Source organism: Phyllobates terribilis, unplaced genomic scaffold (genome assembly GCF_046119375.1).
Source record: "Phyllobates terribilis strain yellow unplaced genomic scaffold, ASM4611937v1 Scaffold_5__5_contigs__length_657084704, whole genome shotgun sequence".
In the NCBI taxonomy this organism is placed as follows: Eukaryota; Metazoa; Chordata; class Amphibia; order Anura; family Dendrobatidae; genus Phyllobates; species Phyllobates terribilis.
Window position 1 is genome coordinate 318,074,248 of NW_027362765.1, and position 15,361 is coordinate 318,089,608.

The following is a 15,361-nucleotide window of genomic DNA, read 5'->3' on the forward strand; positions in this document are numbered from 1 at the left end:
ATACAGCCATCATTCAGACATGTTATCGCTTTGGGTTATTGTATGACGTCCCAACATTCCTAGCAGCGCTCACCTCTCCAGTTAGCAGCTCAATTATCTTATGGGCGAGGTCTAGGATCTTCTGCTCATTGTTTTTTTCTGAGGTGGGGCTCTGTTTCCTGTTCCATCTTCCCAATGCATGGCAACCACCACAGTTCCTTTTAATGAGGCTTGTGGATAATTCCTTTACAAATGTATAATCCTACATGTTACGAACAACAGAAAATCAAAGTCAGTGCTGGTATGTAACTGGTATGAACATGTCTTAAATACCAAATCTATAGGACCACAGATAGAGGGTCCCTGTACAAGAACAATATTTTAAAAAGGATATTCAGAAATTAGAGCCAGTTCAAAGGTGGGCAACTAGATTATTACAAGGGATGGAAGGTCTCCCATATGATGAGAGGTTGGAAAAGTTGGGCTTGTTTAGCTTAGAAAAAAAAAACGATAGGTCTCAGAGAAGATTTCATTTATATGTATAATTACATGTGTGGTCAGTACAAAGGATTAGCACATGACTTATTCCATCCAAAAACAATACTAAGCAACAGGGGGGGCCATTATAGGTTGAAGAAAGGAGATTCCGGCAGATAAATAGGAAAGGGTTCTCTACAGTTCGAGCAGTCAGACTGTGGAATATCCTACCATAAGAGGTAGTAATGGCAGACACTATAACAGGTTTTAAAAAAGCACTGGATGATTTCCTCAGTGCACATACAGTGCTGGCCAAAAGTATTGGCACCCCTGCAATTCTGTCAGATAATACTCAGTTTCTTCCTGAAAATGATTGCAATCACAAATTCTTTGGTATTATTATCTTCAATTAATTTGTCTTCAATGAAAAAAACACAAAAAGAATTGTCCTAAAGCCAAATTGGATATAATTCCACACCAAACCTAAAAAAGAGGGTGGACAAAAGTATTGGCTCCCTTTGTAAAATCATGTGATGCTTCTCTAATTCGTGTAATTAACAGCACCTGTAACTTACCTGTGGCACCTAACAGGTGTTGGCAATAACTAAATCACACTTGCAGCCAGTTAACATGGATTAAAGTTGACTCAACCTCTGTCCTGTGTCCTTGTGTGTACCACATTGAGCATGGAGAAAAGAAAGAAGACCAAAGAACTGTCTGAGGACTTTAGAAACCAAATTGTGAGGAAGCATGAGCAATCTCAAGGCTACAAGTCCATCTCCAAAGACCTGAATGTTCCTGTGTCTTCCGTGCGCAGTGTCATCAAGAAGTTTAAAGCCCATGGCACTGCGGCTAACCTCCCTAGATGTGGACGGAAAAGAAAAATTGACGAGAGATTTCAATGCAAGATTGTGCGGATGGTGGATAAAGAACCTCGACTAACATCCAAACAAGTTCAAGCTGCCCTGCAGTCCGAGGGTACAACAGTGTCAACCCGTACTATCCGTCGGCGTCTGAATGAAAAGGGACTGTATGATAGGATACCCAGGAAGACCCCACTTCTTACCCCGAGACATAAAAAAGCCAGGCTGGAGTTTGCCAAAACTTACCTGAGAAAGCCTAAAACGTTTTGGAAGAATGTTCTCTGGTCAGATGAGACAAAAGTAGTGCTTTTTGGGAAAAAGCATCAACATAGAGTGTACAGGAAAAAAAAAGAGGCATTCAAAGAAAAGAACACGGTCCCTACAGTCAAACATGGCGGAGGTTCCCTGATGTTTTGGGGTTGCTTTGCTGCCTCTGGCACTGGACTGCTTGACAGTGTGCATGGCATTATGAAGTCTGAAGACTACCAACAAATTTTGCAGCATAATGTAGGGCCCAGTGTGAGAAAGCTGGGTCTCCCTCAGAGGTCATGGGTCTTCCAGCAGGACAATGACCCAAAACACACTTCCAAAAGCACTATAAAATGGTTTGAGAGAAAGCACTGGAGACTTCTAAGGTGGCCAGCAATGAGTCCAGACCTGAATCCCATAGAACACCTGTGGAGAGATCTCAAAATGGCAGTTTGGAGAAGGCACCCTTCAAATATCAGGGACCAGGAGCAGTTTGCCAAAGAAGAATGGTCTACAATTCCAGCAGAGCATTGTAAGAAACTCATTGATGGTTACCGGAAGCGGTTCTTCGCAGTTATTTTGGCTAAAGGTTGTGCAACCAAGTATTAGGCTGAGGGTGCCAATACTTTTGTCTGGCCCATTTTTGGAGTTTGTGTGAAATGATCAATGATTTGATTTTTGCTTCATTCTCTTTTGTGTTTTTTCCTTGCAAGCAAATTAAATGAAGATAATAATACCAAAGAATTTGTGATTGCAATCATTTTCAGGAAGAAACTGAGTATTATCTGACAGAATTGCAGGGGTGCCAATACTTTTGGCCACCACTGTATCATTGTGGGTTAGAGATAATTTAGTGACACAAAATGTAAAATTGGTGGAGAAAGGTTGAACTTGATGGACCTAGGTCTCTTTTCAACCTAACCATGTAATATATTGGCCCTTTGCAGTCCAGTAGCTCATCATAATGCACAATTCCCTCTGCTGTTAAGGTGTGCGTGGGTCCCTTCACCCCTTGAGCCTCTGTGCTGCTGCACAGGTGGCACCAATAGTATGTCCGCCCCTGCATAAGAGTGAAGACATGACGTTTTTACTAGAATTCCTCACCTCTCCAGTCAGCAGGTAGATGATCTCCAGGGTGAGATTCAATATTGTGTCCGTTACATGACTTCTGTCCTTGTCCATCTTAAATATTGCAGGTTTTAATACAAAAGGGAATGAAACTTGAGGTGACTTCTGCAGGAAAACATAACATGTTATAACAAAAAATCGCATTAAATAGTCCAGTAGTATGCTTAATAAAATAAGATTACGCCCACACTAAAATTCCTTAATTTTGCGTAGGCAAGACACCAGGAGATTAGGTCAGATGTATGGAGTACACCCTCTAACGTTTAGAACTTACAGTAGATATGCTGTCCTTAGGGACCTGTTGATTGAGATCCTTTTTTTAGGGGCTCTGCACTTCTTCCTGAGTTAGACGTGTCACACAGAGTACTGTGTGTGAACACATATTGGATTTGCTGCAGAAACTATCTGTAGAAAATCTGCAAGTATTCACATTGACATTCACCAAATCAATCCTTTGAGGACTTGATATGTAAAAAAATAAACTCAACCATATTCACCTACTGGCACCAACCTGAATTCAACACAGGCTGCTCTGTGGTCAGCGCAAAGATAAGAAGCAGTGATGTCACTCTTCCACCATCTGTCAAAACTGCAGCTCATGAGTGGTCCCAGTGATCAGGTAAGTTTGAGCAGGCCACAGCAGTCCAGTGGCTGTTGGAACAGTAACATCACCGCTTTCTGTCCTGCGCTGACTACTTCATATGCCAGTAGGAGAGTATGCCTGAGTTTTTTCTTTTTAACACATATCCAGTTCCCTGAGCAAAGTTTTATTTTGTTTGGAGAGCCCCCTTTAAGGAAATTGCAATATACAAAGTTGCTTGAAAGTTTCTGAACCCATCAGAATTTTCCATATCTCTACGTAAATTTGACTTAAAACGACATCAGATTTTCACATAAGTCCTAAAAGTAAATAAAGAGAACCAAAAAAAGAAAATTAAAAAGTATTAAACTTTATCATTTCTTATTGAGGAAAATCATCCAATATTACATGTCTGTGAGTGGAAGACGTAAGTGCACCTCTAGGATTAACAGATAATTTGAAGGTGAAATTAGGCCACGTGCACACTTTTAGTATTTAAGGAGTATTTTAACACAGTATTTGTAACCCAAAACCAGGAGTGGAACAATTAGAGAAAAAATATAATAGAAACTGGTCACCACTTCTGCATTCTTCACCCATTCCTGGTTTTGGCTTACAAATATGGAGATAAAAAAAAGTCACCAAACACTCAATGCACGTGGCCCTAGAGTCTGTTTTTTTCATCTAATGGGACGACAATCAGCTTTGAGTAGACTATGACCTATTATTATTATTATTATTTTTTTTTTTTTAAAGAACAGGGATCTATCAAAATCTGGTCTTCCACACTTTTGTGGAATTGTATGATGGCACAAACAAAGGACATTTCTGAGGTCCTCAGTAGAATTGTTGATGATCATCAGGATAAATGTTAAAAAACATCTACAAGGAGTTTGGACTTAACAAATTTACAGTTAGACAGATTGTATACAAATGGAAGAAATTCAAGACCATTATTACCCTCGCCAGGCAGGAGCGGTTCACCAACAAAGATCACTCCAAGAGCAAGGTGTATAATAGTCTGCGAAGTTACAAAAGAACCCAAGGTAGCATCTAAGAAACAAAAGCCCTCTCTCAAATTAACTAATGTTAATGTTCATGAGTCCACTATCGGGAAGACACTGAACAACATGTTAGGGTTGCAAGGAGAAAGCCACTGCTCTCCACAAAGGACACTATTGCCTTTCTGCAGTTTGCTAAAGCTAACCTAGACAAGCCAGAAGGCTACTGGAACAAGGTTTTGTAGAAGAATGAGACCAAAATAAAGCTTTTTGGTTTAAATAAGAAGCTTTATATTTGGAGAAAGAAAAACACTGCATTATAGCATAAAGATTTCATACTATCTGTAAAACACAGTGGTGGTAGCATTTATACTGCCATATTCTGGAGATGTTTTTAGTTTCTTGACAACATATAATGTGCAGTATAGTTCACATAACTGTATTTTGCAGGTCTTTATAAATACAGGGATACCAAATAAATAGGATTTTTAAATGTTTTTCTACTTGATACGCAATAAAGTCATTAAAAAGATCATTTGCATCGCCATCTTTTTCAGGAGACATTTTTCATTGTTCCATTTGGAAATCATATGACATTTTGTTCCTTTTTTGTGAGGCATGATGCACGGAAACAGACAATTTTGACATTGTGCTTCATTGTTTTGTTGCACGTTTACCATGCAGTCTAAAAAATTGTGATAGCTGTATATGGATCGTTATAGACCTAGTTATACCAATTATGTTTAGGCTTTGGAACTTCACAGACCCAAAAGCCATTGTTAGGCCTCCAATTGCCATAGAAACATATCAGTATCCCATGATGTGGGGGGCACATGAGGTGACAGAGGGAGCTTCCAACTCAATGGTTGCTAATGAGCATAGCATGTCATGTAAGCAGCTGACTACACCGATTTGGACCACCCATGATTCCCTCCTGCTAAATTTGTGTTTGTAGTCGGGAGTAAGCAGGGTGAGCCCTTGTAGTGCAATCTATGAGGAGAGCCAGGACACCTTTTTCTGTCTCAATAGAAAGCAGCACATTCCACTAGGCCATGGAAAGATGTAGAGGTAATAAGAAGCAATCTGAAATGTGCTATAGAGACAGAAGGAAGGTGACACCACAGCTCGTTGTGGGAAAGGTGAGCTTTAATATATTTTTATTTATTTTTATTGCCAGGGCACAAAGGGGTAAAGTATTTTTCAGACCATAAGACGAACCCCATATTTTGGGGTGGAAAATAGAAAAATATTTTTTATAAGATGGGGGTCCATCTTATAGTCTGAATAGGTACGGTATCTTACCTGGGGGGCATTGGAGCGAGGGTCACAGGAGGCACAGTCTCTTAGGAAGCCGGCGGCTGCAGCAGAAGAGGTCAGATGCTGTGGAGCCTGTGCCGCGGCCTGTGCCTGGCTGAGGCCCTTAGCCTGGCTGGTTCCTGTGGCCTGGGCCTGTACCGGAGCAGATGCCGGGCAGTGAGAGGTGAATCAGTGTGGCCTGCACAGGTTTCCGGTGTGCGCGGCCATCTTCCTAGAGCTGTGATCTACAGGACAATGGCCGCTGGAGCTACCGGTCTGTGCATGCGCCTGCTCAGGCGGCCATTTTCCTGTAGATCACAGCTCTAGGAAGATGGCTGCGCACACCGGAAACCTGTGCAGGCCGCACTGCTTCGCCGCCCGACGCCGCTCACAGCCTGACAACGGCCCCAGCACAGGCCAGGCACAGGTCCCGGTCCAGGCCCCAGCCACTCTGCCTCACCTCTGCTGCCGCCGCCACCACCGCCGCAATCCTGGAGGGCCCTGCAATCCCACTTCACCACCACCGCAGGTAACGTTCAGACCATAAGACACACCTCCATTTTCCTCCCAAATATTGGGGTAAAAAAGTGCGTCTTATGGGCCGAAAAATACGGTAATTGTTTCTACATGGTGTTACAGAAGGGGGCAATATTACTAAGTAACATAGTTTTTAAGGTTGAAGGAAGACTAAGTTCATATAGTTCAACACATAGCCTAATATGTTGATCCAGAGAAAGGCAAAAAAAAACATGTGGCAAACACTAAGCTCCACATTGGGGAAAAAAATTCCTTCCTGACTCCATACGGCAATCAGACTAGTTCCCTGGATCAACGCCCTACCAAGGAATCTAGTATATATCACCTGTAATATTATACTTTTCAATAAAGGCATCCAGGCCCTTCTTAAATTTTAGTAGTGAATCACTCATTACAACATCATGCGGCAGAGAGCTCCATAGTCTCACTGCTCTTACAGTAAAGAATCCGCGTCTGTGATTATGATTAAACCTTCTTTCCTCCAGATGTAGAAGATACACCAGAGTAAAAAGATCAGTAGAAAGGTCTTTGTACTGTCCCCTCATATACTTGTACATAGTAATAAGATCACCCTTAAGGCTTTGTTTTTCCAAAGTAAATAACCCCAAGTGTAATAACCTGTCTTGGTATTGCAGACCCCCCAGTCCTCTAATAACCTTGGTCGCTCTTCTTTGCACCCTCTCTAGTTCAGCTATGTCTTTGTTATACACCGGAGACCAGAACTGTACACAGTATTCTAAGTGTGGTCGCACTAGTGACTTGTATAGAGGTAAAATTATGTTCTCCTCATGAGCATCTATGCCTCTTTTAATGCATCCCATTATTTTATTTGCCTTTGCAGCAGCTGCCTGACACTGGCCACCAAACGTGATCTTGTCGTCCACCAATACACCCAGGTCTTTCTCAGTGACAGTTTTGCCCAGAGTTTTACAATTAAGCATATAATTATACATTTTATTTCCTCTGCCCAAGTGCATTACCTTACATTTATCCCCATTAAAGCTCATTTGCCATTTATCAGCCCAAGCTTCTAGTTTACATAGATCCTCCTGTAATATAAAATGGTCCTCCTCTGTATTGATTACCCTGCAGAGTTTAGTGTCATCTGCAAATATTGAAATACTACTCTGTATGCCCCCTACAAGGTCATTAATAAATATGTTAAAAAGAAGCTGGCCCAATACTGACCCCTGTGGTACCCCACTGTTAACTGTGACCCAGTCTGAGTGTGTTCCATTAATAACCACCCTTTGTTTCCTATCACTGAGCCAGTTCTTAACCCACTTACATATATTTTCCCCTATCCCCATTGTTCTCATTTTATGTATCAACCTTTTGTGTGGAACCAGATCAAAAGCTTAAGAAAAGTCCATATACACAACATCCACTGCATTTCCTTGGTCCAGTCCAGAACTTACCTCTTGATAAAAACTGATCAGATTAGTTTGACAGGAACGGTCCCTCGTAAACCCATGTTGATATTGGGTCATGAGGTTATTCTTCTTCAGATACTCTAGTATAGCATCTCTTAGAAAACCCTCCAGGATTTTACCCACAGTAGAGGTTAAGCTTACTGGCCTATAATTTCCAAGTTCAGTTTTTGTCCCCTTTTTGAATATTGGCACCACATTTGCTATACACCAGTCATGTGGTACAGACCCTGTTATTATGGAATCTTTAAAGATTAAAAATAATGGTCTATCTATGACATTACTTAATTCCTGCAGTACTCGCGGGTGTATCCCATCCGGGCCCGGGGATTTGTCCACTTTAGTGATTTTTAGACGCCGCCATACTTCCTGCTGGGTTAAGCAAGTGACATTTAATGGAGAATTTTTGTTATCACTAATCATGTTTTCTGTCATGTGATTTTCTTGTATAAATACTGTTGAAAAAAAATCATTTAGCATATTGGCTTTTTCTTCATCCTCATCCACCATTTCACCCAGACTATTTTTAAGGGGGCCAACACTATCATTTTTTAGTTTCTTACTATTTATGTAGTTAAAGAATATTTTGGGATTATTTTTACTTTCTCTGGCAATGAATCTCTCTGTCTCAATCTTTGCTGCCTTGATTTGGTTTTTACAGAATTTATTTAATTTTCTGTATTTATTTAATGCCTCATCACTACCTACTAGCTTTAGTAATCTAAATGCTTTCTTTTTGTCACTTATTGCGCCCGTTACAGCTCTATTTAGTCATAGTGGTTTCCTCCTATTTCTAGCATGTTTAATCCCATAGGGTATATATTGTGCACAGGTCCTATGCTAATAAATGTCTCCCATTTGCTTTGTGTAGTTTTATGTCTCAGGATATCGTCCCAGTTTATTGTACTAAGATCATCTCTCAACCGTTGGAAATTTGCCTTCCTGAAGTTTAGTTTCCTTGTAACCCCTCTACTACACATCTTATTAAAGGATACAGGAAAACTTATTATTTTGTGATCACTATTACTCAAGTGACCCCCAACTCGTATATTTGATATGCGGTCTGGCCTGTTGGTTAATATTAGGTCTAGCAGTGCCCCCCTTCTTGTTGGGTCCTGAACCAGTTGTGAATGATAATTGTCTCTCATAGTTGTCAAAAACCTATTACCTTTGCTTGAACTATAGGTTTCTGTTCCCCAATGTATTTCAGGGTAGTTGAAGTCCCCCATAATAATGACTTCTCCTTGAGTCGCTGTACCAGAAGGGTAATGTTAATAAGTGCAGGCACAGAATGGGTCACTATTAGGCTATGTGTGCATGTTCAGTATTTGATTGCAGAAATTTCTGCATGTCTTGGTAGCAAAAACGCTGCAACAAAAACGAACGTTTTACCGCGAATTTGATGCATTTTTTTTTTTACATTTTTGTACAGCAATGAATCTTTTTTTTAGAGCAAAATAAAGATATTTGAAAAAATAAACGTGGGACATCGCTTTAACCCTTGGATTACCGTCAGACCTGTGGTGAGTATATAGGTTAATTTAAATGATTAAAGAATGTGTCTGTTGTGTTTTATTCTCAGTGTGTATGTTTATTTACCTCTTTACTTACAGGTTTAGTAATGAGTGTCTGGCTGACACCTCTTCATTACTAAAGCTAGGGTTAGGTGTCAGCGACACCTAATCCCATTAACCCTAATCCCATTACTCCTAATGCCGCACCTGTTTTGTCAGTACATACGGATCCACCCTGACATTTCAATCGGTTAATAATAGAAAACGCAGCACTACTGGACCTGGGTGCGTGAGTAGGGTCCAAAACCGTGAAAATAACCTCAGCACACCAAACGGTAAAGTTTTTTTGATATTTTATATTTCAAATAGGTCATGGTGTTACATAATATTATATCCTATAATAAAGTAAAGTAAAACGACAGATTCAGACAACCTACCCAATTATTGGGAAGTAGGGCAAGGGTTTGGAAGCAAAGTGTCCCACTGCTGGGATTCCTATAGGAAGAAAGCATGGGGTGAATAAGTGGAACCAGGTACTGAGCTGTTATCGAGCCGTATGCAAATTGTTACATGGCCGCGTTTGAGGCACAAATTGTATACAACAATCAACTGTTCCAGGAACATTCCATTTTAAGGAAAAGCTGCATAGACAACATCTTTTGCATCTGGGGGGGCCCACAGGAGACTCTAGACGAATTCTTTGGTTTCCTTAATGCGGCATGGCCCGACTTACATTTCACTATGAGTCATCATCCTCGGCAGATCAATTTCCTTGATACTTTAGTTATTAAAGACGATCTGGGCATTCTAACTACTGACATCTACAGGAAACCCACAGGCCGCAACACGTTATTGCATTTCTCCAGTAACCATCCAGCCCCCATAAAACGTGCCATCCCCAAATCCCAATTCCAGAGGGTCAGATGGATAGTGATTGACACATCACTCTGCAATGATCGGTTGCAAGAGATGACATACAAATTTGAGGAAAGGGGATACCCCCGTGAGCTCCTACTAGACCAACATGGAAGTCACACACGGCCCCGTCCAGATACGTCCGATCGTATTGCATTTGTCCATACTTATCATCCTCTGGCTTACATTCTGCATCGCGCAATGCGCAAACACTGGAACATACTACAAACAGGGTACCCAACTATAACTTCCTTCCACCAACCTTCCTTACCGTGTTTTAAAAGAGCACCAAACCTTAGGGACTCATTGGTCCGCGCAGATATAGGGACAATCAATCCTAGACCCTGTCAGAGATTCTTACAAACCCCTAAGAAAGGGACCTTCCCATGTCTCCAATGCCACCAGTGTCACAATATTCTCAAAGGAGATACCATTCACCATCCTCAAACAGGCAAAAAATATGCCATCAAAGATTTTTATACCTGTGATACTAATTACGTAGTGTACCTGATTAAGTGCCCCTGTGGCCTTATCTACATAGGGGAAGCAACACAGCCTATTAAGGACAGGATCTCCAAGCATGAGTCCACTATTAGGTGCAAGAACCTACTGTTACCCATCCCTCAGCACTTTATTGCAGCAGGACACAACATTTCCCAGCTGCGCTTTCAAGTGATTGAGCAGATTCAACCACCTCGTCGCGGTGGCAATCGTATCCAGATGCTTAAAAAGAGAGAGGCATACTGGATTCATGAGTTACAATCCCTGTCCCCAAGAGGACTGAACAGGGACTATGACTTACATTCATTCATGTAAAAACTCCTTTTCTCACACATTTATTTCTCAGGGCATAGTAGTTATTTTAATGATCAGTTCACAAATGCATTGGCAGAGTACAATATACTATAAACTGTATTATGCACTGTATCCTAACTCTGTTTTTTTTTCTCATGTTCCAGATTCATTGAAAAAGATAGTTCCCATCCCCATCTATACCCTCCTCACATCTCCTCTGCACTGAGTAACTCTCCCCCTCAGTGGAAAGCACCCTGGGCAGCTTATCCCTGCAGTGGAACGCACCTGACTATCTTATGACGCAACTTCCTTGTTCTTGGAACGCATATTCACGCCGGGTGACATGCATGTACGCGCGCATGCGCGATTCTGGACCAATCAGACGCGAACACTCTTAGTCTGGCGTCACTTCCGGTAACGTCACCGGATGTTAGCACACAGCATAGCGCTTACAAGTCCTTACACTGGCCACGAGCCAATCCAAGTCCCGCCCCTCCGCGATATATGATTCGGACCTGATAGTCTTCACTATGCTTATTACCAGCGGTGGATACCGCGGTCATGCCAGCATCCTCTCCCATCACTAGTACGTAAGGTATGTTGTCAGCCCGGCTCTATACAGCTACATAACAGCTCAGTACCTGGTTCCACTTATTCACCCCATGCGTTCTTCCTATAGGAATCCCAGCAGTGGGACACTTTGATTCCAAACCCTTGACCTACTTCCCAATAATTGGGTAGGTTGTCTGAATCTGTCGTTTTACTTTACTTTATTATAGGATATAATATCATGTGACACCGTGACCTATTTGAAATATAAAATATCAAAAAAACTTTACCGTTTGGTGTGCTGAGGTTAATTTCAATCGGTTAAAATCTGCAGTGGAGACTAGCGTCGCCTCTACAGAAATTGACATGCTGCAGGTGAGTTTGGGTATGTGCCCATGATCAGGAAATGCTGCAGGTTTGACATTGCAAATTTATGCAGCGTCAAACCCACAGCGGACAGATGTTACAGCATAGTGTATGGGATTTCTAGAAATACCATCCACTATGTCCACTATGCGTGCATCTGAGGCTGCGGATAACCCGCGGACACTGACATGTGGCGCGTCTTTCAGGACTACAGCATGTCAATTTCTCTTACAGAGTCGCTAGTCTACGCAACAGAAATTTGACCACTAGAATGTACTTAATGCAGTAAATCTGCATGATTCAGTGAACACATGTGTATTTACCTGTGTTCAATAGAACGCAGCAAAAACATCAAGCCCAGTTTAGTAATGGAAGGTGTCTATAAGACGCTCCCATTACTAACCCCGTAGTAAAGGTTTGGAAATAAAGACACGGCAAGAATAAAGTCTTTCATTTTAAATAAAATTCCACACTGTTTTAATCATTTATTTAAAAATAAAAACAAACACTGTATACTCACCTAACACCCATTCAGCTGAAACCATTGTCACCTGTAAAAAAAACAAAAATAAAAGAAACCCATATCCCTCACCTGTCTGACGTGATGACATAATCCAGAGTGCAATCGCTCCCGGCAGTGTATAGCGCTGAGCTGCCAAGAGTGAGGTTACAGGAGTTCAAATCTACAAACAGCCAAATCTAAGCGACAATACTCTGTTCTCCTCCTCCTGGACCTGTCATCTGCCTTTGACACAGTGGACCATTCCATCTTACTACAGACTCTCATCTCTCGGCATCACAGACTTGGCCCTATCTTGGATCTCTTCAAACCTAACAGATCGGACATTCAGTATCTCTCACTCACACACCATCTCCTTTTCTTGTCCCCTATCTGTCGGTGTCCCCCAAAGTTCAGTCCTAGGGCCCCTACTCTTCTCCATCTACACCTTCGGCCTGGGACAGATCATAGAGTCCCATGGCTTTCAATATCAACTCTATGCTGATGACACACAGATCTACCTCTCTGGACCTGATGTCACCTACTTACTAACCAGAATCCCACAATGTCTGTCCGCTATTTCATCCTTCTTCTCTGACAGATTTCTAAAACTTAACAAGGATAAAACTGAATTAATCATCTTTCCACCGTCTCACTCAACCCCCCCATCTGACCTATCCATCATAATCAATGGCTGCTCACTCTCCCCAGTCCTGCAAGCTCACTGCATTGGGGTAACCCGGGACTCTGATCTCTCCTTCAAACTACATATCCAAGCCCTTTCCACTTCCTGCCGACTCCAACTCAAAAGTAATATCTCCCGGATCCGCATATTCCTCAACCACGAATCTGCAAAAACACTAGTGCACGCCCTCATCATCTCCCTCCTTGACTACTGCAACCTAATGCTCTGTGGCCTCCCTTCCAATACTTTGCACCCCTCAATCTATCCTAAACTCTGCTGCCCGACTAATCCACCTGTCCCCCCGTATTCCCCGGCCTCTCCTCTCTGTCAATCCCTTCACTGGCTCCCCATTACCCAGACACTCCAGTGCAAAACCCTAACCATGGCATACAAAACCATCCACAACCTGTCTCCTCCATACATCTGTGACCTAGTCTCTTGGCACATACCTGCACGCAACCTCCGATCCTCACAAGATCTCCTGCTCTACTCCCCTCTTATCTCCTCTTCCCACAATCGCATACAAGATTTCTCCCGTGCATCTCCCCTACTCTGGAACTCTCTACCCCAACATATCAGACTCTCACCTACCGTGGAAACCTTCAAAAGGAACCCGAAGACCCACCTGTTCCGACAAGCCTACAACCTGCAGTAACCACAGCTTCACCATACCTCTGCATGACCAGCTCTACCCTCACCTACTGTATCCTCATCCATCCCTTGTAGATTGTGAGCTCTCACGGGCAGGGTCTTCTCTCCTCCTGTACCAGTCACTGACTTGTATTGTTCAAATTATTGTAATTGTTTGTGCTATGTATACCCCTTTCACATGTAAAGCACAATGGAATAAATGCCGCTACAACAAATAATAATCAGCAGATAATCAGCTGATGAGCTCCGGTGACCTCACTTACTGCACCAGTGCTGCGTGAGAAAATTGGAGAATTTAAAAGCAATGAAAATCCTGACAGGAAAATTTGTGATCATGTGCAGAGCACTTCAGGATTGTCATTGCATTAGCTGGCTCAAAGATTCTCTAGTGTTTTTGGCCCATTTCCGTGCGGGAAAAACGCTGCGAAAAGCGCCAAAAATGCACAGTGTGCACATAGCCTTACCATGTGGAGGCAAAGAACAGGACTCTGTTACTATATGTGAGGGGGCACCATAACTATGTGTAGTCACAGAGGAGGCACTATTACTTTACAGAGGCACAATGGGGGCACCATGACAATATGGCGGCACAAAGTGGAACACTTAACAGGTGGAGGTACAATGGGATCACTTTAACTATGCTGAGCCACAGTGGGGGCATTGAAAACTATATGGATGTAATGATTTGGCACCATTATTATGTGGAGGTCCAGAGGAAGCACTATTTGGAGGCACAAAGGGGCACTATTAATATCTGGAGGCGTGATGAGGGTATTATTACCATATGGAAGCACAAATATCCCAAAAGTTCTGACCACTTTCAGTTTTGGTAATTTAACAATTTGTGTGTTTGTATCATTATGAGGTTATCTCTGTAGAGCAATTATTTAAATAATAATGGACACACTGGGTCAATTATAAATATATGGGATCCATTCCCCTTCTGATTATATATACACTGCTCAAAAAAATAAATGGAACACTTAAACAACAGAATATAACTCCAAGTAAATCAAACTTCTGTGAAATCAAACTGTCCACTTAGGAAGCAACACTGACTGACAATCAATTTCACATGCTGTTGTGCAAATGGAATAGACAATAGATGGAAATTATTGGCAATTATCAAGACACACTCAATAAAGGAGTGGTTCTGCAGGTGGGGACCACAGACCATATCTCAGTATCAATGCTTTCTGGCTGATGTTTTTGTCACTTTTGAATGTTGGTTGTGCTTTCACACTCGTGGTAGCATGAAACGGACTCTACAACCCACAGAAGTTACGCAGGTAGTGCAGCTCATCCAGGATGGCACATCAATGCGAGCTGTGGCAAGAAGGTTTGCTGTGTCTGTCAGCATAGTGTCCAGAGGCTGGAGGCGCTACCAGGAGACAGGACAGTACATCAGGAGACGTGGAGGGGGCTGTAGGAGGGCAACAACCCAGAAGCAGGACTGCTACCTCCGCCGTTGTGCAAGGAGGAACACTGCCAGAGCCCTGCAAAATGTCCTCCAGCAGGCCACAAATGTGCATGTGTCTGCACAAATGGTTAGAAACCAACTCCATGAGGGTGGTATGAGGGCCCGAAGTCCACAGATGGGGGTTGTGCTCACAGCCCAACACCATGCAGGACGCTTGGCATTGGCCACAGAACACCAGGATTGGCAAAGCCGCCACTGGCGCCCTGTGCTCTTCACAGATGAAAGCAGGTTCACACTGAGCACATGTAACAGACGTGACAGAGTCTGGAGACGCCATGGAGAGCGATCTGCTGCCTGCAACATCCTTCAGCATGACCGGTTTGGCAGTGGGTCAGTAATGGTGTGGGGTGGCATTTCTTTGGAGGGC

At 42.5% G+C, this 15,361-nt stretch overlaps 1 protein-coding gene across 4 annotated transcripts in view; it reads right to left on the reverse strand.

Moving 5' to 3' along the window:
- Nucleotides 1–15,361, reverse strand: part of LOC141273099 (uncharacterized) — a 95,175-nt gene that overhangs the window by 76,952 nt on the left and 2,862 nt on the right. For all 4 annotated transcript variants that reach the window (XM_073684478.1, XM_073684477.1, XM_073684480.1 and 1 more), the window contains exons 2-3: nt 2,673–2,801; nt 74–241 (exon numbers count right to left, since the gene is read on the reverse strand). In XM_073684478.1, coding sequence (XP_073540579.1) covers nt 74–241; nt 2,673–2,750 — 246 coding nt within the window. In that variant the 5' untranslated portion in view covers nt 2,751–2,801. The remainder of the gene's footprint in view (nt 1–73; nt 242–2,672; nt 2,802–15,361) is intronic.